The sequence below is a fragment of the Mustelus asterias genome, chromosome 15, assembly GCF_964213995.1.
Source record: "Mustelus asterias chromosome 15, sMusAst1.hap1.1, whole genome shotgun sequence".
NCBI classification, from domain to species: Eukaryota; Metazoa; Chordata; class Chondrichthyes; order Carcharhiniformes; family Triakidae; genus Mustelus; species Mustelus asterias.
The window spans coordinates 50,890,955-50,914,773 of record NC_135815.1 but is presented as its reverse complement, the minus strand read 5'-3'; the positions used below and the strand labels follow the sequence as shown (position 1 = coordinate 50,914,773).

Sequence of the window (23,819 nt, the reverse complement as noted above, 5' to 3'; positions counted from 1 at the left end):
CTTCAGCCTTCCTTACATTTAACTGGAAGAAATTTCTGCTCATCCAGTATTGGTTGTCAGATAAGCAGTTTGACATTTTAGAGAAAATGGAGGGGCTGAGAGAGTGGTGAGATAAAGTTGGATGTTGATGGCATACATGAGGTGATGTGTTTTTGGATGATGTCACAAGAGGCAGTGGGTCGAGGAAAAACAGGAGGGATTCAAGGACAGATCCTTGGGATACGCCAGATGTAAGTGCCCAGAAATGGAAAAAGAAGCCAATGTTGGTGATTCTCTGGCTATGATTAAATAGATAAGAGTGAATCCAGATGAATGCCGTCCCCTCAGCTGGATGACAGTGCAGTGGCGTTGGACATGCATGGTGTAATCAACTGTGTCAAAGGCTGGACGCAGGTCGAGAAGGATGGAGAGGAATAGTTTGACTTAGTCACAGTCAAAAAGGATGTAATTTTTAACATATGTAGTTTTAATATTTTTTATAATTTCTTGGCAACTGATTTGCCCAAAAACATAAAAGAAAATCCATTTTGTGCTCTCTTTTTTAACTCTTGTTTCAGCAAGTTTTGTTTTAATACACCAACTTTTGAACAAATAAAAATGTTATTACAGTGCCATCTTGTGGAGGTTTAAGATGAGTAACTGATATCAGAGATGGGGTTAGGGGATATGGCAGTCGATAAAATGTGCATACCATGGGGTGTTTTTTATGTTCACCAGAGAGAGCACATAGGGCCCCGGTTTAATGTCTCATCCAAAAATGACACCTCTGGCAGTTCAGCACAATCATGATACTGCATTGAAACGTCAGCTTAGATTTTACCCTTAAATAACTAGAACTGGAATTGCACCAACTACTTTTTGACTCAGAGATTATAATCATAGAATCCTACGGTACAGAAAGAGGTCATTCGACCCATCGAGTCTACAGTAATCGCAATCACTTCCAGGCTCTACCCCCATTACCCCATTTATTTACCCTGCTAACCCCCTAAAAACTAAGGGGTAATTTAGCATGGCCAATCAACCTAACGTGCACATCCTTGGAGTGTGGGAGGAAACCGAAGCACCTGAAGGAAATCCACACAGCTGCGGGGAGAATGTGCAAACTCCGCACAGACAGTCACCCAAGCTAGGAATCAAACCCAGGTCCCTGGCGCTGTGAGGCAACAGTGCTTACCACTGTGCCACTGTGCCGCCCTATCACTGACCAAAGGCTGACACCAAGTTCAGCCCAACTATCACCTCATCCACATACAAGTGATTTCCAGCAGGTCACAACTCCTAGTGTCCAAGCTGAGAACAGTTAACAGTGAGCAGGGCTGACATGCAGTGACCAAGGAGTTTGCTGATCTGTATGGTTTGGACCACATTATGTAATGCAGTTATCCACTGAGCAATCAGAAAACCCTTTCCATTCTTTCTTTACTTTCAGGGTGCTAGTGGATGTTTTATGGCATTTTCCATGGGTGATCTAGAGTACAGTTATGGTTTTTTTCTTGATAGCCAAATCCAGGAATTTCCAAGTACATATACACTTTAATGGAATGGAATCGCTAATAGGAATGAACCCTGTTTTTAAAAATCCTATAAAACACCATTCACCTCATCTTTTAGATCTGGGTAGCTTCATTAGCCCTTGGTTTTGGTCATCCATCTCTTTACCTGGATCCATAAATCTTACTTTGGGGAATAAAATGTGGCAACACTTCAGTTGTATCGTGTCCAGCATATGTTGATTAGATAGAATATGCAAAACTATCAGCAGGTGTTTGAAATACCCTGTTTGACAATTTTGAGAGTGACACAATCATTGAGTCAATGGTGCAGTGGAACAAATTTGTTCACACGAGAAGTCACTGTTGTGATAACGTGAAGGGTTTCTCAATCAGGCTATTCTCATTGCTAGCAAATATGAGTCACCGTCAACACACTGAAGTACAGGCTGGGGAGTAAGCCTCCCACTTTCCAGAAAGGTATGACTCACTTTTATCTTAATGATGTGCAAAGACAATTCAGCCATCAGAGTTCCATATCTATGATTTATAGATTTTTTTAACCACATAACATCCTAACTAATTCAGTCAGACTGCTGAATTACAATTATTTTATGCCACGCACACGTTCCTACAAGCTGAGATACCCTAAATATGTTTGGGATATGACCATTACAGAAAGCAGAGATGAGATAAAATTGTCATCTTTTTGGTCTAGCTGGATTTAATTCAAATTTCAGAAATGAAAGGGTGAGTTACTAGTAAATCCTGCCAGCCCTTTGATGAAAGATCACCCAGACTCGAAACGTTGGCTCTATTCTTTCTCCACAGATGATGCCAGACCTGCTGAGATTTTCCAGCATTTTCTGTTTTTGTTTCAGATTCCAGCATCTGCAGGATTTTGCCGTTACCCCAATAATTTGTTCCTTTAACTGCCAAAAACAATTGGGCTTGATTTGCTCTGGCGAGGCAGGAACTCTTAGAGCTGAGAACCGACTCCGCGGAGATCAGGGCACCATTTTTAAAGGGTGTCCCAATCACTGAAACAAAAATTAATCTCACCGCCCCCCCATCCATTCCATCACACTGAGCCCTCCCCATCCCTGATCATCGCCGGCATCGCCTCTCCCCTCCCCCCACAATTATCATTGGCATTGTCCCTTTACCCCCCCCCCCCCCCCTTTACCGGCATCAGCCCCCTTCGCCTTCTCCCCCACCCCTCATAATCATCGCTGACCTCCCCATCGCTCTGTGTCTGCGGCCCCCTCCACCACAAATAGATGAGCCCGCCCCACGTGAGGCTCCTCCTAGGGTCCTCCTGTGGCATTGCTCCTGACACAGGTTGGCACTACCACTGCAGTGCCAACCTGTGTGAGGGGGCATTGCCGGGTCACTGACTGGCTATATCCCTCTCCCTTAGGGGCTGCAGTGACCTTTGCGCCCCCGGAGGGATCCCCTTGACAGGTTTATATCTGACTTCCGTCATGTTGGCGAGGTACAAAAATCTCATGAAGGGGCAAAATCTGGCAAATGGGGTATTTAATTAGATTGAAATGTATTTAAATGTATTGAAATCAGGTTCTCACCCATTATGGGTGTGAGCCTGATCACATCGCTGGCGAACATTGGAAATTGTGATCTTGCTGGCAAAATTTGTGATTTTCTGGGTTTTGCCTGATCTTGAGCCCCTGCCAGCAATCTCGTGGATGGAGAGTGCAGACTCAAGATCCTGCCCTTATTTTTGCCAGCTATGGCATAACTACTAATGAGTTCTTTTCACACAGAAGTAAACTAGCAACACAAGTTGCAACTCATGCAAAAGGCTCCAAAACCATTAGCCACTGCTACCCCTTCTGGAAAAATTATCGATCACTCAAGCACTGAGTATATAGAAATATGAAGTCATAAAAATTTGTGGAAGGTACAACAGGTCATTTGATATTGCTAACAGTATCCATGCCATCAATCTATGGGGAGTGAATACACTCAGCAGCAACCAAGTCTCTATTGTTTTAAAACTAAAAACTGAAAGTTGCATTTTAGTATTTCAGAAATGTCTGGGAATAAATACAAATACAAACTAAATGACAGAGAAAAGAGAAAAAGAGAGTTAGGGAGTGAGAGTGAAGGGTAGGAGGAGTTGCCAGGGTTTCACTGGGAGTGAGCCAGCCAATGGGAGGCGGGTTTATAGGGAGGTGAGTGTCATGGCGGCGCCCTGTACTGGGGCCATGAAGTTGCTGATGTTGTCGGGATTCTGCAGCTCGTCCCCCTGGAGAGTGTCAGCGCTCGGGGGCACCTTTTTGTGGAAGTCGGGCACGGGGCTGGGACGGCAGCCGCTCAGGCGAACGCATCAACATTTGTGGGCCAGCAGCGCGGTCCGAGGCCGAGTCTCTGTGGAGCTGGGCAGCAGGTGAGCTAGTCCAATGTGTCAGGCCGGCCGGGAAAGTCCGGTGCCACAGAGTGGTCAGTGTGAGTGAGTGAGGCACTGGGGCAATCCTGTTCAGGGTAATGACTGTTTGAGTTACTAACGATCCCGAGGAACTTTTAAATAGAGAGGCAATGTGGATGAATGGAGCCGGACAAAAACTGATGGAACAGAAGAGAAAATGCTGGAAAACCTCAGCAGGTCTGGCAGCATCTGTAAGGAGAGAAAGGAGCTTACGTTTCGAGGCCAGATGACCCATTGTCCAAGCTAAAAGGCATGGAAAGTGGGCGAGGGAATGAAAGATGAGTCATAGCCCATAAACCAAGAGGAAAGGCTAAGAGGTGCTAATAGCAGTCCATAGAGAGAATAGAAGGTGTGAATGGCCAAACAGCAGAGAAACTAAAATCAGAGGATGCCTTCTATACCTTGTAGCTTTGACGAAGAGTCATCTGGACTCGAAACGTCAGCCCTTTTCTCTCCTTACAGATGCTGCCAGACTTGCTGAGATTTTCCAGCATTTTCTGTTTTGGTTTCAGATTCCAGCATCCACAGTAATTTGCTTATAACTGATAGAACAGGCTGGTGAATGGACAGTGTTTGGGGGGGATGCCTAATTGCAGGGATCACTGCGGTGACTAATCCTGGACATGAGATTCTTGCTTTCCACAAAAGGGTGACAGTGTCTGGCTCAGAAAAATCAAAGGTGACTTTATGTGGGACTTTATGGGAAAACTTGGGTGGGCAATTGTGCATTTGGATATCCATTCTTATAGAAATATGGTTTAATATTTTGGCAAATGAGGGGCGAAGTAGCTGAGCAACATTCTAAGAATGAGAAAATACAGTCCTGGTAAACCAGGTAGAAAAAGTCAGGTAGAAAAGCTATTGAGGGCTGAGGGGATGAGCTTGTGCACCATCGCTATTGATCTGAAAGGGCTGGCAGGGAGGTTGATGAGGCTAAAACTAAAGGTACATAGTATTTGGAGGTTGTGATAGTTAGCTTTAGTTCACTTGATGTTATATTGAAGGAACTTTGTAACCTTTCTTAGAAATCTTAGAAACCCTACAGCACAGAAAGAGGCCATTCGGCCCATCGAGTCTGCACCGACCACAATTCCACCCAGGCCCTACCCCCATATCCCTACATATTTACCCACTAATCCCTCTAACCTACGTATCCCAGGACACTAAGGGCAATTTTAACATGGCCAATCAACCTAACCCACACATCTTTGGATTGTGGGAGGAAACCGGAGCACCCGGAGGAAACCCACGCCGACACGAGGAGAATGTGCAAACTCCACACAGACAGTGACCCAAGCCGGGAATCGAACCCAGGTCCCTGGAGCTGTGAAGCAGCAGTGCTAACCACTGTGCTACCGTGCCGCCCCTTTAGTAATTTTAAACACCTCTATCAAACAGTGCCCCCCACCAACTTGATGTCTAATAATAACAGCTTATATAGTTAAAACTTCCTTTATATTTGTAATTCCTCACACTGGGCAACATATGAATGAATCTACACTTGTACAATCTTTAATACCTCAATATCCTTTTTACAACGTGGAACCCAAAACTGCGCACAGTACTCTCAGCTGCAGTTTTATATAAATGTACAATTACATTTTTAATTTTTGTATCCTGCACTTAGAATATAAAAAAAGGAGCAAGAGTATACCTTTTGACCCTTTAAGTCTGTTCTGCCATCCACCAGGATAGTCTGAGGGCTGTCCACTTCCTTGAGCTGAGGCCCAAACAATCCCTATCCACCACCACTCTCCTCCGCCTGGCTGAACTTGTTCTGTCACTAAATAATTTCTCCTTTAACTTGTCTCACTCCCTGCAAGTAAATGGCGTGGCTATGAGTACCTGCATAGGCATGATGTGGAGATACATGATGTGGAGAACATACTGTGTTCTACCTGCATAGGCCCAGTTATGTCTGTCTTTTAGTGGGTTATATGGAACACTCCTTGTTCCAGTCCTAACCCCGCCCCCCCCCCCCAGCTCTTTTTCTGTTACATCAATGACTGTATCGGTGCCACTTGATGCTTTTGCCTGGACCTGGAAAAAATTATCAATTTCACTTCCAATTTCTACCCCTCTTTCACCTTCATGTGGTCCTTCTCTGACACTTCAGTTCCCTTCCTTGCCCTTTCTGTCTCCATTTCTAGTGATAGACTGACCACCAATATTCATTACAAACCACCAACTCCCACGGCTACCTCAACTACAGCTCCCTACCCCCTGCTTCCTGTAAGGACACCATTCCGTTCTCCCAATTTCTCCGATCCGTCATGTCTATTCTGATGTCACTTTTCTTTAACCAAGGCTTCCTGCCTCTTGTGCTTAACAGAGCACTCAGCTGGGTTCAACCCATCTCTCGCAGGTCTGCCATCACCTCTACCCTCCCTCCTGGAACCACGGTAGGGTCCCCCTTGTCTTTACTTTCCACCCCACTAGACTCCACATTCAAAGAATCATCCGCCACCGTTCTACCACAAAACAGCTTCACCATCACCAACCCTCCTCCCAGCCAACTCCTCCATCACGCCCAACTCCCCATCCCTTTCCCTTGCAATTGCAGAAGGTTCCAGTTGCATGCCATTTTAACTCGGCACCTTGCTCTCGTGCCCACATGTCCATCCTTGGCCTGCTGCAATGCTCCAGTGAAGCCCAACGCAAACTGGAGGAGCAGCATCTCATCTTCCTGTTGGGCCTTGGGACTCAACATTGAGTTTGGAAACTTTAGATTTTGATCTTCCTCCTCCATCTTATGCACCCCCCTTTTTTTTATATATCCCATACATGTATTGTCTCAATGCAAAATGCCCCCTCCCCTCACTAAGCCATCTGTCTTATTTTCTTAAAGTTGCCACTTTATGTTGCAGTTTCTGTAGTTCGAGCACATTCTCCCTCCTTTCAGTTCTGACGAAGAATCTATGGACTTGAAATGCTAACTCTGTTTCTCTCCTGATAGATGCTGCCTGCTGAGTTTTTCCAGCATCTTCTGTTCTTGTTTCAGATTCCAGCATCTGGAGTATTTTTGTATAAGACGCTCGTTAGGCCACAGCTGGAGTGCTGTGTGCAGTTCTGATCACCACACTATAAGGATGATGCGATTGCACTAAAGGGGGCACAGAGACAATGCGCCAGGATGTTGCCTAAACTGGAGCATTTCCGCTATGAAGAGAGGCTGGTTAGGCTGGAGTTGTTTTCCTTAGAGTAGAGGAGGCTGAGGGGAGACCTGACTAAGGTGTACAAAATTATGAGGCACATAGGATAGATAGGAAGGAACTTTTCCCCTTTACTAGAGGGATCAATAACCAGGGGGCATAGATTTAAGGTAAGGGGCAGGGAATTTGAGGGAAAAACCTTTTCACCCAGAGGACAGTGGGAATCTGGAACTCACTGCCTGAAAGGGTGGAAGAGGCGAGAACCCTCTCAACATTTAAGAAGCATTTAGATGAGCACTTGAATTACCATAGCATACAAGACGACGAGCCAAATGCTGGAAAATGGGATTAGAATAGATACTTGATGGCCGGCAGACACGATGGACCGAAGGGCCTCTCTTGTGCTATAAAACTCTTATGACCTGACTCTGTTAGAGATGCCAGTCTGCAGACAATTTGTGTAGCAGAGTCTGCAGAGCATACATTGGACTTATCAGCAGTGTTCAAAATACTTTGGGTGATGGGCTAATTCACCCTCAGAAGTCCACAAAAAATCAATGATGGGAGCGACAAACGAGAGAAGAGTCGTCCCTGTTGTTCACATGACAGAACAAGGACAGTGCATGTGTGAAGCCCAGCACACAGTGACATCACGGCACTCCCAGCTGCCCTGAGCTTGAGCCGGGGAGAGGAGAATGGCATTGCCATGAAATGTGTGCATAAAACATCCATATCACAGCCCCTATCAAGGAAGTATCTCAAAGCTCTCATCCCCAATACTTCCAAATCTCGAACACTGGTGGTTCATATTCTTTAAACTATTTACTTTGTTTATCCAATTACTTATACCTCTTATTTTTGTGTTTTTACTCCCAAATTTATTACTGGCCTTAATTATGCTGCCACTAATGATGTATTTGCATTTACAAGTGTAATATGGTTGGAAAGCAATTTCCATTTATCCATGGATTTAAACCTGTGCGGTCCACATTGCCTCCAGAATGAATTGGTAACAAGACTCCCTCCCGCAGAATGCCTCACCACACTTTGCTCTGGGTGCATCTCAGCTTCTCACTGCACCTTGCACTGTAACTGGTGTCAGAATCGCCCCATGCTGACACTAATTTGCAGTGTGAATGCAGCCTATGTTTGGAGAGAGTGCTGAGCAAATAACTCCTGGGTCCTGATGTGAAATATTGTATAAGTGGATATCAGGACATCTGAAGACAGAATTGTGCTAAGGTGCTTTTATGTTTGACACTAGTTCAGTTCATAATGGGAGTGGTCACCTTACTCTCAATAATCCAGAGATCTGAATTAATGATCAGGAGACGAATTACCTTCCCACAAAGGAACTTAAACTCATCTAATTAAATTTATAAAATCTGATATACTGATGATCATTAGTTGCACAGTGGTTAGCACTGCTGCCTCACGGTGCCAGGGACCTGGATTCAATTCCCCACTTGGGTCACTGTCTGTGCGGAGTCTGCACATTCTCCCCGTGTCTGCCTGGGTTTCCTCTGGGAGCTCCGGTTTCCTTCCACAGTCCAAAAGACGTGCTGGTTAGGTGCATTGGCCATGCTAAATTCTCCCTCAGTGTACCCAAACAGTGGCAACTAGGGGATTTTCATAATAACTTCATTGCAGTGTTAATGTAAGCCTATTTGTGACACTAATAAACTTTAAAGAAATTATCCTCATCTGGTCTGGCCTATGTATATGATTCTAAACACATATTAATATGCTTTATTCTTTACTGCTCTCTGAAATGCCCCAACAAGCCATTCAGATTCCAGTTTTTGTAGTGTTTTTGCTTATTTTTGTATAAATATTCAAGAAGGTGGCTCCATTTTGGTATTTGTGCTATCACCTCTATATAAAGAGCAAAAACCTCCAAAAACTTCAGCATCGATGTAGAAGGTACGTGATTGCATCACCTACTAATGGAATTAATGAGAATGGGGGGAGAAATGGAGCTTCTGAAAATCAAATAGTTACCCTCAAGAAAATCTCAGAAACGAGCCCGCAAAAAAAGTTATTTTGACCCCTGTTTAATGCCATCTCAGAACTCACTGAACTGGGGTGAAAGCAAATCATCGAGATCTACAGGGATTGCCTAAGAAGACACAGCAATAACCTGCTTGCCCATGGGTTCCACCAGAATCACTTAACTGCGGACGCCATTACAATCCTAACATGAATTTAAAAAAACAAATTTCAGACTGAGTGTGATATCAAGGTGCCCAACAATATTTTAAGTCAATTGAGATCAAGGCAAAAGCTCTCCATTACTTGGCGTCATACCTAGCACAAAGGGGAATGGTTGTGGTGTTGGAGGAGGTAATCAATAGGTTCTGCTGTATGCTGTTCCAGGTCCAACCTCCTTCAACTGTTTCATTAATGACCATCTCTCCATAAGGTCAAAGGAGGGATGTCTGCTGATGTTTGCAGAGTGTTCAGTACCATACACAACTCCTCAGACACTGAAGCAACCGAAGCCCATATACAGCAAGACCTGAACAACATTCAGGCTTGGGCTGATAATTGGCAAACAACATTAACACCAAACAATTGTCACGTTTCAAACAAAATAAAATTTAACTATCTCCTTTGACATGTAATAGCACTATCACCACTGCTGAACTCCCCACACCCACACCAACAACATCCTGGGGATTTAGTATTGCTAGAAACTTAACTGGACCAGCCATATATACACTGTGGCTACAAGAATAGATCAGGAATTAAGAATTATGTAGCTCCGCAAAGCCTGCCCACCATCTACAAGTCAGGAGTGTGATGGAATGCTCTTTGCTTGCCTGTATAACTGCAGCTGCAAAAAACACTTTGTACCATTCAGGACAAAGCAGCCCCGTTGATTAGTGGCTACCGTTTTAAATATTAATTTCCTCTACCACCGGTGCACTGTGGCAGTAGAGTGTACTGAAATAATTCCCCAAAGCTCCTTCGATAGCACCTTCCAAACCTGCGACCTCTACCAACTAGAGAGCAGGAGCAGCTGGCTTATGGGAACACCATCACTTACATGTTCCCCTGCAAGTCACACTTCATCCAGACTTGGGATTATACTGCCACCGATCCTTGCTCATCACTGGATCAAAATGCTGTAACTCTCTCCATCATAGCACAATGAGTGTGCCTGCAACACATGGACTGCACCAGTTCAAGATGGCGGCTCCCCACCACCTTCCTAAGGGCAATAAGGCTGACTTTGTCATCGATAAACCCAGAATAAATTACAAAGCTTTCCACTTTAGTATCATCTGCAAATTTGGACATCAGTTCTAGCTATATATATTCAAATAATTGATTTGTTCATGAAAGCCTATCATTTATTGTCAATTTTGACCCTAGCTTATCGCCTTGAACATTACAAAAATTAGAACTTTTGTTGTATGTGTAATAAGGGACAGATATCTGCAGCACCACAGAGGAGAGATGTAATTTCAAATATTTTCCCCCTCGCAATATATGCAGTGGTTTTGAAACATACTTTTAGAAACTATAACTTTATTCCCTTTTCATCTGAGCTGCTGAACCTGACCTTCACACTTGTCCATTCAGCTGATGTCAATTAAATGAATGTCTATCAGCAAGTGACTCCATTTGAAATCCTATCTGATTAAATCTGCCAGCCACAAATGAACCAACTGTGGCATTAATATATTACTGAAGCGCAAAGTTTCTGTATAAAATCATACAAGTAGGATTAAATGCTCCGCTTATCCAGCTGTGGTTTTATCACCATTTCTAGCATGAGCATGCAGGGCATGATTTCAAAGTTTGCAGAAGACACAAAACTCATATCGTAAGCAATGAAGAGGATAGTAACTGGGGGACATGAGCAGACACATGACAGGTGAAATCTAATGTTCAGAAGTATGAAGTGATGGATTTAGGTGTTGTTATGGACAGGAGGCGGGTCAATTTAAACTGCCCTGATTTGTCCCCTCACTACCCGTCCGTCAGTAGGTGTTTTAGATTTTGATTTCCCCCTTTTATAAACGTTGGCACATTTGCCTGTTTAACAGAGGCATAGAGTACAAAAGCAAAGAGGTTAAGCTAAAATTTAATAAACTACTGTTTCGTTCTTAGCTGGAGTATTGTGTTCAGTTTTGGGCATCGCATTTTAGGCAGGATATCAAAGCGTTGCAGAGGGTGTAGAAACATTTCACTAGAATGATACCAGGGATAAGGAACTTCAGTTATGTGGAGAGACTGGCGAAGCAGCCAATGTTAAAGGGAGATTTCATAGAGGTGTTCAAAATCATGAAAAGTTTTAATTGAGTAAACAGACTGTTTCCAGTAGCAGAAAGGATTTAAAATGATTTGTAAACAAATCTGTGGCTACTTGGTTTTATTTTAAATAGCAAGTTATTAAGGTGTGGAAAGTACTTCCTGAAAGGGTGCTGGAAACAGAGTCAATAATTACTTTCAAAAAGAAATTTTACAAATACTTGAAATGAAAGAATTTGCAGGACTCTGGGGAAAGCTGAGGAGAGAGTCTTAATTAAATAGCTCCCCCAAAGAGCCAACACAGGCATGAAGGGCCCAATGGCTGCTACCTGTGCTGATGCTACGAATAGGATGTTTGAAGGAAAACAGAAAAATACAAATCTTTGTTTTAGAATTGTGAACTCTAAATAGGCTCAAAATTCAACAAACACTTCCCTTCTAATCCGAGTTTAGAGCAGGAGTAAGGCACTCAGCCCCTTGAGCCTAGTCTGCTATTTAATAAGACCATGGTTGATGTGAAATCAGAGGGGTCTAATTTCACTGAGCCATATAGAGCTGGAAGACCCTGTTCAAAACCAGCTTATCCATTCTGATGAAAGTTCACCTTGACCTGAAACATCAACTCCGTTTCCCTCCACGGATGCTGCCTGACTTGCTGAGTATTTCCTGCATCTGCAGTATTTTGCTTTTGTGTCAATACCTAGCTTGTTTTGAGTTAGCTGACCTCAGCCCGAGTTGTGATTGGAGTGTTGTAAATGGCCTTATCATCTAAGGGGTAGCCCCGGATACATCAGCATTCCCATTCCTAATCTCTGTCAATGATTGAAAAGTGCATCTGTACTGATAGCTCCAGGTTAGACTTGGCTGTGATACTCTCACAATTGAACAACCTCCTGACATCCAAGCTCACACATCAAGAATTGTCTATTAGGTCAGATAACACCAATTGGTATTGTCAGGAAGCAGAGCTAGTTTTAAATAATCTGTTTGTTCTGTCAGATATTAGAAATAATATAAAATGAGCTTAATTTAGTGTTTCTGGGAATAAAGGGTAAAGCTCTGGTTAGATTTATGGTAAACAAAAGTGCTTGCAAGGGGGCTTTTGGCTTCATTTTAAGCTGTGTGTCTGTTGGGCTTAGAGAGCTTATGGCATGAAAAGTAAATAAGCTCTCATGGGAGATAAAGTAAGTAAAAGTAATACCGTTCCATCTGATTCCAGTTTCTCCCTCTCAAACTGCAGGGTAAATTCTATCATATTGTGGTCACTGCTCCCCAAGTGTTCCTTCACCTTAAGTTCCTTAATCAAGTCTGCTTCATTACGCATCACCAAGTCCAGAATTGCCTGTTCCCTAGTAGGCTCTGTCACAAGCTGCTCCAAAAAAACCATCTCTTAGACATTCCACAGATTCCTTTTCTTGGAATCCATTACCTATCTGATTTTCCCAGTCCACCTCCGTATTGAAGCCACAATGATTGTTGTAATATTGCCTTTTTATATGCCTTTTCTATCTCCTAATTTATTTTCTGCCCCACATCCTGACTACTGCTAAGGGGCCTGTACATAATTCCCATCAGGGTCTTTTTATCTTTGCGATTCCTCAACTCTACCCACAGAGATTCTATGCCTTCTGATCCTATATCGCTTTTTGCTATTGATTTAACTTCATTCCTTACTAACAATGCAACCCCGCCCCCTTTGTCCATTTGCCTGTCCTTTCGATAGGATACATATCCTTGGATATTTAGATTCCAGCCCTGATCCCCTTGCAGCCACGTCTCTGTGTTGCCCAAAACATTGTACTGGCCAATTTCAATGTGCGCAACAAGCTCATTTACCTTGTTCCGTATACTGCGTGCATTTAGGTACAACACCCTCAGTCCTGCATTGACCACTTCCCTTCTCATACTTGTCACCTTTGTTGCTCTGCCTGAGGTTAGATTCCTGCCACCTTCTATACTCTCTGTTCTATTATGTGGTCTTGAAACTTTACTAACCTCTCCTGAGCCCTCGGCTCCTTTGACTAGTTGAAAGTCCTCATCATTAACCTGCACTTCTACCCTCTCCTTTAACTCTCCCCCCCCCCCCCCCCCCCCCCCCCCCAATTTAGTTTAAAGCCTTATCTACAGCCCTAGTTATATCATTCGCCAGGACTCTGGTCCAGCATGATTCAGATGAAGACCGTCCTATCGAAACAGGTCTCCTCTTCTCTAATACTGGTGCCAATGTCCCATGAATTCAAACCCATTCCTTCCACACCAATCTTTTGAGCCACACATTTACCTCCTTAATCCTATAATAGACGAACTTTTCATGTTTAATATATTATTTTTTTATTGTTAAAAGCTAAATGGCAGTCCTGTGACTTTTCATCCACGTTTTTTACAAAGGTAAAACTTGTGGTGAGTTCCATTCTGGGACCTTCCCATCAAGTAGTAACATTGTAACAGTATCAATGAAAAATTCAATTTGTGCTTTTAGACAATGAGTGAGACATTACAGTAAGAAAAACTGTTCTCAAACATAATTTGAGAACAATTACCTTTGTGGACAACTGGGAAATTTTGCTGAACTTAAAGGTGAGAAAATAAATGGGAGGGAATGTCCCTGCAGTTTGTAATATGGGAAATATGTTTCTCATTCTTGGCCAGAGAGCTAGAGAGTGCTGAGGCTTCAGTCCTATTCCCACCCAAAGAGAGAGAAGCTTGCCAACTTTGCATATCATTTTCCACTTTGCCCATTCAACTCTTAGTGGCTAATTCCAGAGGTCGGACAGCAGGTCACTTGCCCACCTTCACGTCAGGAGCAAGATTCTTCTATTTTTAATTTCAAGTAGCCAAAAGAAAACCAGCCACAGGATTTTAGAAATAACTTCTTTATACTTGTTTTCACACCATTTAATGGTTTATTTTAAAACAAACAATTAAGCTCAATGATTTATCCCTATACTTGGGGTTTTTTTTGAAAGTATAGGAGCAAGGGTGTCTTACTGCAGCTGCACAGGGCCTTGGTGAGCCCACACCTGGAGTATTGTGTGCAGTTTTGGCCTCCTTATTTAAGAAAGAATATAGGAGAGAGCGTAGCGAAGGCTCACCAGAATGATTCCTGAGATGTTAGGATTGTTGTATGAGGAGAGATTGGATCAGCTAAGCCTTATTCATTGGTATCTAGAAGAAATGAGAGGGGATCCAATAGAAACATATAAAATTCTGACAGGTTGGACAGACGGGATGCCGGGATGATGTTCCTTGGGCTGTGGAGTTCTAGAACAAAGGGTGACAGGCTCAGGATATGAGGGCATTTAGGACTGAGATAAAGAGAAATTTCTTCACTCAGAGGCTGGTGACTTGTGGAATTCTTTACTACAGAAGGCTATGTGGGCTAAACCACTGAATATATTTAAGAAGGAAATGATTTCTAGACACTAAAGGTGTCAAAGGGTATGGAGAGAATGCGCAAGTATGCTGTTGACATAGAGCATTAGCAATTGTCATGTTGAATGACGGAGCAGGCTTGAGGGCGGAATGGCCTACTTTTTATTTGGCCTCTTTTCTGAGAATGAGTGAGAAGTTTCCATGACAAAGTTTATCACAATTTTGTAATATACTAAAGATAAAAACTGCTTTGTTTTTCATTCTTTTGTTACAACAGAAAACTTGAAATCTCTACGGGGAAACTTGCCAGGTTTTCAGATGGATGTGCTATGGTGCAGGTAAACTATTCTCTAGAATTTCTGTGTAGAGTTAAATTAATTTGCTCTTGACCAGTAGGGAATTGAAGCATTGAGATTTCAGTGTGCCATAGACACTTGTTACATTTTGTTAATTTGTGGTGAATTGTGTTTTTTAATTGGGAACTATCATGACGAATGAACAATTGCCTCCATGTTTCAGAAAGGAAGAGAACGTTTTGAAAAATACTACCTCTGTTGAACCGTTCAAACTATGAATTTGGGGAGTGGGTAAACATTGAAGGAAAATGTAACTTTAGAAAAGGTTCCAAGTATATTGTATTAGCAATTACTGAGTGTGTAATGACTGAGGGTAACTCATCTCCTTCAGTACATTATTTTAGACTTCCTACACAGTATTCTGCAACTTGCCTAACGTATCCAGCGCAGCAACAGGCCATTCTGACCATCCTGCCCATGTCAGTGTTTATGCCCCACTTGAGCATCCTCCCATTTTTTCTCCTCTAAATCTACCATTATAACCATTCATTCCCTTCTCCCTCATTCATTTGCCTGATTTCCCCTTGCATGCATCTATACTATTCGCTTCAGTCACTCCCTGTGCTGGTGATATTACACTCTTGCCACTCTTTCAGAAGACATTTCTTCTGAATTCCCTATTGGATTTCTTGGTGACTATCTTCTATTGATGGCCTCTGGGTATGCTGTTCCTCACAAGGCGAAATGTTCTCTCTGTATCCACTATCAAAACCTGTAATAATTTTAAAGACCACTATTACGTCACTCACCCCACCCCACCCTTATTTTTTTTCTAGAGAGAGAGAGACCACCCAGCTGGTCGGGCCTTTCCTGATATGTTTACCCATGTATTTCTGGTATCATCCTTGTAAGTCTTCTCTGTACCCTCTTTACTGCCTCTATGTGCTATTTATAACATGGCATCCTGAAGAGCACACAATACTCTTAAGTGTGATCTAACCAAGGTTCTATACAGGTTTAGCATAACTTCCCTACTTTTCAATTCTATCTGTCTAGAAATAAAACTGAGTGCCTGATTTTTCTTATGGCCTTGCTGGCCTGTGTCACAACATAGTAGCGATTATTATCCTTTGTTTTAATTAGCATTCTCCTCTATACCTTGAATCAAGAAAGTTTATTTAAGAGTAAATCTCAACTTATTTAGAGGTATAAGTATAGGTAAATTGGTAAAAGACATAGAAATCTGCAATGCCATGATTTTGCTCCTCTTTCTTTCATTTCTTCTTGGCATCTGGGCACTGTTGGCAAGGCTGCAATTATTGTACAATCCGAGTGCCCAGAAAAGATAATGATGGACCCAGAAGTTCAAGCCTGAATTACATCAATCATAGCATTAGTGGCTGCCTTAAGGAACTGATCCATAAGGACACTACTCCTGTATCACTTGGGCTGTCACAAGTTCCATAATGGATTGGAATTAAGAAAGGAAGGTTGTGGTTAGAAATCCAGTAGTGAAGTGTCTGCTTCACAAAAAGGTGGCCGTAGGTTCAAGTGAATTACTCGCTATTGCTACTGAGTGCCCATTTGAACTGATTAATGAAGGATATTGTATCAACGTGTCCGAGTGCTCAGCTGTCTGGTGGCCAAGAAACAGTCATCTTTGTTGTTCAGAACATTTAAGGACAAGTAAAAGTAAATAATTGGTAATAAAATTGTGACAGAAATATAAAATAATGTGAAGCTTGAAGGGAGCCTCTAACCTACATGTGATTATATCTGTTTGCTAAGATGACAATTTAGAAAAGCTTTCAAATTATATGCTGTTGATTTTCTCTTTCTCACTGTGAAGTTAGGAGATACATCAGTGATGGTTACAGCTGTCAGTAAAACAAAGCCTACTTCATCCCAATTTATGCCATTAGTGGTGAGTTTTTCATAGTATTTTATATTTGGTTGATATTGGTAGAATCTGCTGGAGACTAACAATTTTTTCTTCTCAGGTTGATTACCGTCAGAAAGCTGCTGCAGCAGGAAGGATACCAACAACTTATTTACGAAGAGAAATGGGCTACACGGATAATGAGATTTTAACTAGCAGAGTAATTGGTAAGATTATCCAATATAGAGTAGGTTTATTGCAGCAATACTTTCAAGTGCATTTCTACAAATAGTACTTACAGTAACAATTTTACATTTTTATATTTGTTGTATGTAAGAATGAATACCTTATGGATACTTTTTTAATGTTTTACTTTTCTAATGCTTCACTTTCCAAGTGAAAATATTTATATTTATTGTGTTACTGAAATTTGTTGGTACATTTTGTGGGCAAAGAAAATTGGATTAAACTACAAAAGTGCTGGATTGGATAGGTAATTACCTCTGTCAGCGAACCCATTGATGCCAATGAGAATAACCAAGGTTCCATTTTTAGCTACCAAACAAGTCAATTGCTCTCCGTGGGTTAGCTTTTATGTCTTTGGTTATCTCTTTTGAGCAGAGGAAAGACAGATAATTAGCATAAAAAGCAATCGTAAGGTTCCTGCCAACAGCAACTACAGAACAGCACTTACTGTAGCTGTTAGTGAAGTCTTTGGCACAGTCCAGACTGTATTTCCACGTTTACCCAGTGTGAGGAAGAACATAAAGGCTTGAGAAAGCAGGAACATAGAACCAAATGTAAGCTAGGCTGTCTTAAATTGGTATTGTTCTTAATATTGTGAATTATTTGTTCTCTGTTGCATTCTACAGACCGTTCAATCAGACCACTATTTCCTTCAGGCTACTTTTATGATACACAGGTAAGTTATGGATAAAATTAATAGTTTTGCAATATTTTTAAGATAAGCTACTTTGAACAGACATGGGCAGAAACATTCGTGTTTTCGTGCTGTTCATGATCAGCGTATTTTGTATGTGAGGGATGCATGTTCTCTTACCCTCAGAATTATTGTCCCAATTTAAATAATTTGAGAAATAAGTTTTTTTGTGAATTTACAAAGTACAGTTATTATTTCTCATTAGTCCTGCTGGTTTTTTAAAAAATGTGACATCTCATTCAACCATCTCACCAACAGTATCATTCACAAAGATTAGGTACAAAAATGAGGAAAGAAACAGCACCATTACACTTCATGATTCTCAGTCTTTTTTGTGTCAGCCTTGTTGGTTGTGTTGATGCTTTAGTTGAAGGGAAGGACTTATAAAGCAGAAGATTTGCAGTAAGTTGCAAAGCCTCTAGTAGTCAACTTTCCAAGAAGTTAGTTCTCAGGTGAACTTGAAGTTGGAACAAGTTGGGGAGAGTCCTTCTCCCACTTTCAAGGTTATCACCTTGAGTGCTGGTTCGACGGTTATCTGATGGATTTCCGTCCAGAAGATATATATGTTTAGCATATTTATAAAAATATTGTGTAGATATCCTTATTCAAAAAGAGCTAAGAAAATCTTAACACTAGTTAATTCTAGAGGAGACGAATGCAGCGTATAACTAATCCTACACAAACTCTGTAAATTCTATCATTTAACTCATACAAATATTGCTTGCACCAGGATCAAAAGAATACTTCAAAACAAAATATTGCTATCTTTTCTCAATCTTTCTGGGAGAGGCCCTGAAGATCAACTAAACTAACTAAACTAGACTGAAAGGTTTATTACCAGCCAGGGCAAGTGAACCCCCAACACGTGCGATTCACTTAGCATTCACTCCAACAGTGAGAAAAAGCAACATCTTAACTCTCAGCACTGTTTTGCCCCTCTTCAGCGACACTGTGCCAACTGTAAATGATGTGCTGGTTGGACCTGACAATGTGGATCCCCTTTCTACAGACATATCCACTCGCCCAACAGCTGAAGGAACAAATAGACTTTCCACCGACACAAAATTCAACTGCCAATGCTGCCTAATGTCTGACACAACTTTTAATACTTCCTCTTCCCTCACCCATGACCCAGGGACCTGACTAGGAATCATTGTTGCCCTTCATTGTCGATCAACCCATGGAAAGATATATGTATTCAATGTCTGTATCCAAGTATTCTGTTTGCTATCAAGCAAATTTCACTCTACAGATCTTAAACCCTCTCCCCTCTTAAACCCCCTCCCTTCTTAATTCTCTGAATTCTACAGTAGTCCAAGAAATCATATGAATTCCAGTACCATTCAATAATTATTTTAAAATAGTTTTCAGTACTCTTGTAATATATTTGTCACACTACCCCATTTCATGGATTAACTGAAGTTTTCTACATCACAAAGGTGCAAGAGAAGTGTTTCAATCAAGTGCCTTTTTTTAAAAAAAATTGTTCGAGGAAAACTCATTGACTTTTGTATTAAATCGCAGCGACAAACGTAATCACAGTTATTCAAGTTCTTTTAGATGACATTTTAAACCATTGAAACGTATACGTGAAGTACCCTTGTACTTACTTGCAGTCTCCTTGGAATTACGTGTTATTGCATGGACAAAGTATAAATAGTTAATTGCAGAAATATTTACAGTCCGATATCTTAGAATGTAAACGTTCACGTTTCTTTCTTTGTGTCAGATTGTTTGTAACCTCCTCGCTGTGGATGGTGTCAATGATCCTGACATACTTGCAATAAATGGAGGTAAGTAAGAACATACCCAGGAGGAATTTCTTCCATTTGTTATTGTTCAGGTGGGGAAGGCTCATTAAACAAAATACTCAGGAAAGCTGAACCAGTGGTTAAAACTTATATTCCTGCACCATCGACCAATGTTTCTGTGCTGTAAGTACATAGAAAATGATCCTTGGGGCCAAAACACTGTACCAGTAAAGAATACTAAAGCTAATACTGAGCGACAGGACATTACCAGCCTATATGCATTGCTGATGATGCAGATAAACGTTAAGGCATTTCCTTTAAAATTTCTTGCGTAAAGATCGAGCGTAGCAATTTGAAATGAAGTATTACAATCCACACAGCAATTTTAATGCATATCAGACTTTGTGCTATGAACTTGAAAACATTAAGACCTTGATATGGTTTGGTACAGTGGTGGGAATGTTGAACTTACTACCACATGGAGTAGTTGAGGTGGAGAGCGTAGATGCATTCAAGAGGAAGCTAGATAAGTGCACGCGGGGAAAAAGAAATAAAAACATATGTTGGTAGGGTGTGACAAAATAAGGCTTCTGTGGAAGGTGAACATTGGCCTTAGACCTGTTGAACAAAATGGCCTGTTTTTGTGTTGGAAAACAAAGTCTTACACCATTTAAAGAGGATTCATCATAGCGCCCAGAGCAGGAAAAAAAGGATATAATTAATTGCACTATCCAGTTCAAGTTGACTTTAATTATTAAATTTTTTCCCCCCATTTACTGTCCTTTCTTTATCTAGATTTCTTAATATAAATAAAGGGCCAATGCCCACAGTACAGGATACCACCGAGATGTAAAAGAGAAGATGAGGTAAAGCAGGAAGAAGTGATTAAGGGATGCCAAGCTAAACGTAAAGTTTGTAGGAAGAGGGAAAGACTGAGGGAGGTAAAAGGTTTCATAGTTTTGAGCCCTGTTTTGGGGGGGGGGGGGGGGGGGGGGGTGGAGAGAGTGGCAACTTTCATTTTTAAGAAATATAAAATAAGCAGATTTTCTGTTTATTTTGTATTGATTCATCAATCATTTGAATGCTGATGACTTGGTTATCAATCATTTTTATTAAATGTGGTTGCCTAGGGCCACTATCACGTCTCCATTTTGCACATAAAACTCTTCTATATGCACTGGTTATCTGTTTTGAATAATAGCCCCACATTGCAATAGCCCTGCAGGTACGGTAATTAAGGCTCCCGCTTTCTTTAGAAGCAGGGATGAGTTCTCATGAAGGTAGTTAACTGAATTTTTCCAACCAACTAGTTTACAGGAGAGACCGACTCCACATTTCTCAAGTTTTAATGTGAAATCTTGATAGTAATTTGTTTGTACGAACATTTTTTAAAACTAAATCTGAACCTGTCAGGGCATCTGCCAGTGGAGTTTCAAATCTTGAATTTCAGAATGTTGGATGCTTTAAAATTCAGAATGCTTTAAAGTTGTAGCAGAATGTTTATTTTTTATGATAAACACAGTTTGTGTAATTATTTAAACTTTAAATAATCACACTTGAGTATATCACAGAATATTTTTAAAACAATTTTTTTTAAATTATGGTTTAAAATCCAGCTCAATCATGTAGGTTAAATTTTTTGTTAGCTGCTGTGCAAATGAGTTTCATAGAATTACAGCACAGAAGAGGCCCTTTGGCCCATCGAGTCTGCACCAGCATGCAAGAAACACCTGACCCCCTACCTAATCCCATTTAGCAGCACTTGGCCTCTAGCCTTGAATGTTATGACATGCCAAATGCTCATCCAGGTACTTTTTAAAGGATGTGAGGCAACTTGCCTCTGCCACCCACCCAGGCAGCACATTCCAGACCGTCACCACCCACTAAACCTCCTGCCCCTCACCTTGAACCTCATGATTGACCCTTCACCTAAGGGGAACAGCTACTCCCTATCCACTATGTCAATGGCCCTCATAATCTTGTTTGAGTGGAAATACTTCAAAGAAGGTGTTGTGAGTGTTGGAATCAGCAATTATTCAAAATATATATTCTACCTTTTTTCATAATTTTCACTTGAAATTTCTCATACTACCAGCACCACTAATACTAGGGTTGTAAAGTCAAAAATAAGCTCTGTATCACAGCCCAAGTTTTGAAGCAAAAAGTTATCATTGTACTATTTTTCATTTTTGCAGCAGCTCTGATGAAGGTACTGAAATATAAATAACTCATTGATTATTTTTAATGCAGCCAGTAAGTTTTTTTTTTGTCATGACCAAGTGCACTATTTCTTCATTCACACCAGATTTGCCATGTTCAAACCTCTTTCACTTTCTTTTTTGACAGCCTCTGCAGCCTTGGCATTGTCTGACATACCATGGAATGGTCCTATAGGTGGGTAATCTTTTAAGCAAGGACTTGTAAAGTCTTAGTATGGGATACCATATTGATGGACCTGCCCACTGTGGTAGGATGCTGGAAAATCTTTGCAATTACCCTATGAAGCAAATTCCAAGTCACATCGAAAGGATTGCAAATTATCCAAATGGAGTACAGAATATGGTCCTTTAGACCATCTGATGGCCAATTGAATGCAATGTTAGCAGAGTTTTAGGATCAGGTTGTTTATTCATTTTCCCAACAAATAAAACTGAAATAAAGTGCTTTCTTGGAAAGTTAGTTGAATATATAGTGTGTTGCCACTCTACCAAAATTGAGAGTGTGTTCAACCTTGACATAAAATTGACATAGGACAGAAAACAGTAAGTCCTGGTAAATTGTTGTTTTTCAGACTGGAGAATGGCAGACAATGGTGTTCCCCAAGGTTTAGGGCTAAGACCACTTTTTTAGATAAAAATAAATTATTGGATATTGGAATATGTAGCAAAATCTAAAAAAATTCCAATGATACCAAAGTTGGAAGTGTGACAGACAGTGAGGAGAATACCAGTCGACTGCATAAGGACATAATGGTTTAGCAGAATGGCAACCACGTGGCATATGGAATTCAATGCAAGGAAGTGTGAGGTAATGACAGTTCTGTAGAGTGTACAGAAACAGAGGGACCTGGGGTTTCCAGTACATAGATCTTTGAAGGCAGCAGGACATATTGAGAGAGTAATGAGCAAAACATTAGATCTTTGACTTCACTAATAAAGGTTTTGAGTACAAAAGCAGGGAAGGTGATGCTGCACTTTTATAAAGCTCTGGTTGGACCACAGCTAGAGTATTGCATCCTGTTCTGCTCACCACAATTTGGGTAGGATATGAGGGGCATTCAGATGGTACAGGGGAAACTTGCAGGGCCACAGGGATAGAATGGGATTGATTTGATTACAGAGACCCGGCATGGACTGGATGGGCCAAACGGCCTCCTCCTGTGCAATTATGAATTTGGATTTCAAGTTCCTGTGTGATTTTCTTTTTTAAAACAAAGTTGTCATTAAGCTAACATCTACAATAAATATAACTTGGAAAATAGCACTCTTGCAGCAAACCAATATGCATTCACTGAAATATTTACTTTGCGAGTAATTTTCATCAATATTATAGTGGCATTTGTTATCATTACTATGTACTTTCCTTTGTGATTAACATCTGCAGTGAGTTGTTTAAAAGTGATGCTATATTCTGCAATACCTCTTGCAGGTGCTGTAAGAGTTGGTCTTGTAGATGGAGAGGTTGTAATTAACCCAACTCGAAAAGAGATGGCGTTAAGCACTTTAAACCTGGTGCTGGCTGGTGGACTGCAGAGCCAAGTTGGTAAGCATTTGATCTTCTCTAGTCACCTGTTGCCTGCTAATAAAAATTGTTTATGCAGTAAAATAATTGCACCCTTTTAGGTTTTATAACTATTTCAAAATTTATTGCTCCATTTTGAAAGTCCTAATATCTGGTCAGAGACTTGACGGTTACATTTTATGGTATTTAATGTTTTTTTTTAAAGAATGATAACATCCTGTTCTGATTATCAGTTTTGAGAGTTTTTTTTAAATGCACTATTTTACATACATTAAATGAGGAAAGGATTTTAATTGTAAATTGGTCCTAATCAGTGAACTAGGATGGCGTAGAGTATTTATGCATTAACATGATGCACTACAGAGTATGTAGGAGTTCCCTTTAATGTTTTTCTACATGATAAGTTCCAAATCTCTCCCAAATTTTCGGGGTGATTATTTGTTTTCTTCATTAAAGGAATTAAGAAAATCGATGGATTATGCCGCT

General features: G+C 41.0%; 1 protein-coding gene across 1 annotated transcript in view; it reads left to right on the top strand.

The window, feature by feature from the left end:
- Positions 1-3,646: 3,646 nt before the first annotated feature.
- pnpt1 (polyribonucleotide nucleotidyltransferase 1) overlaps positions 3,647-23,819 on the top strand; it is a 69,807-nt gene continuing 49,634 nt past the window's right edge. Inside the window, exons 1-8 of the mRNA XM_078229892.1 lie at positions 3,647-3,903; positions 15,004-15,064; positions 16,872-16,946; positions 17,023-17,128; positions 17,774-17,823; positions 19,571-19,634; positions 21,939-21,986; positions 23,241-23,354. Coding sequence (XP_078086018.1) covers positions 3,698-3,903; positions 15,004-15,064; positions 16,872-16,946; positions 17,023-17,128; positions 17,774-17,823; positions 19,571-19,634; positions 21,939-21,986; positions 23,241-23,354 — 724 coding nt within the window. The 5' untranslated portion in view covers positions 3,647-3,697. The remainder of the gene's footprint in view (positions 3,904-15,003; positions 15,065-16,871; positions 16,947-17,022; positions 17,129-17,773; positions 17,824-19,570; positions 19,635-21,938; positions 21,987-23,240; positions 23,355-23,819) is intronic.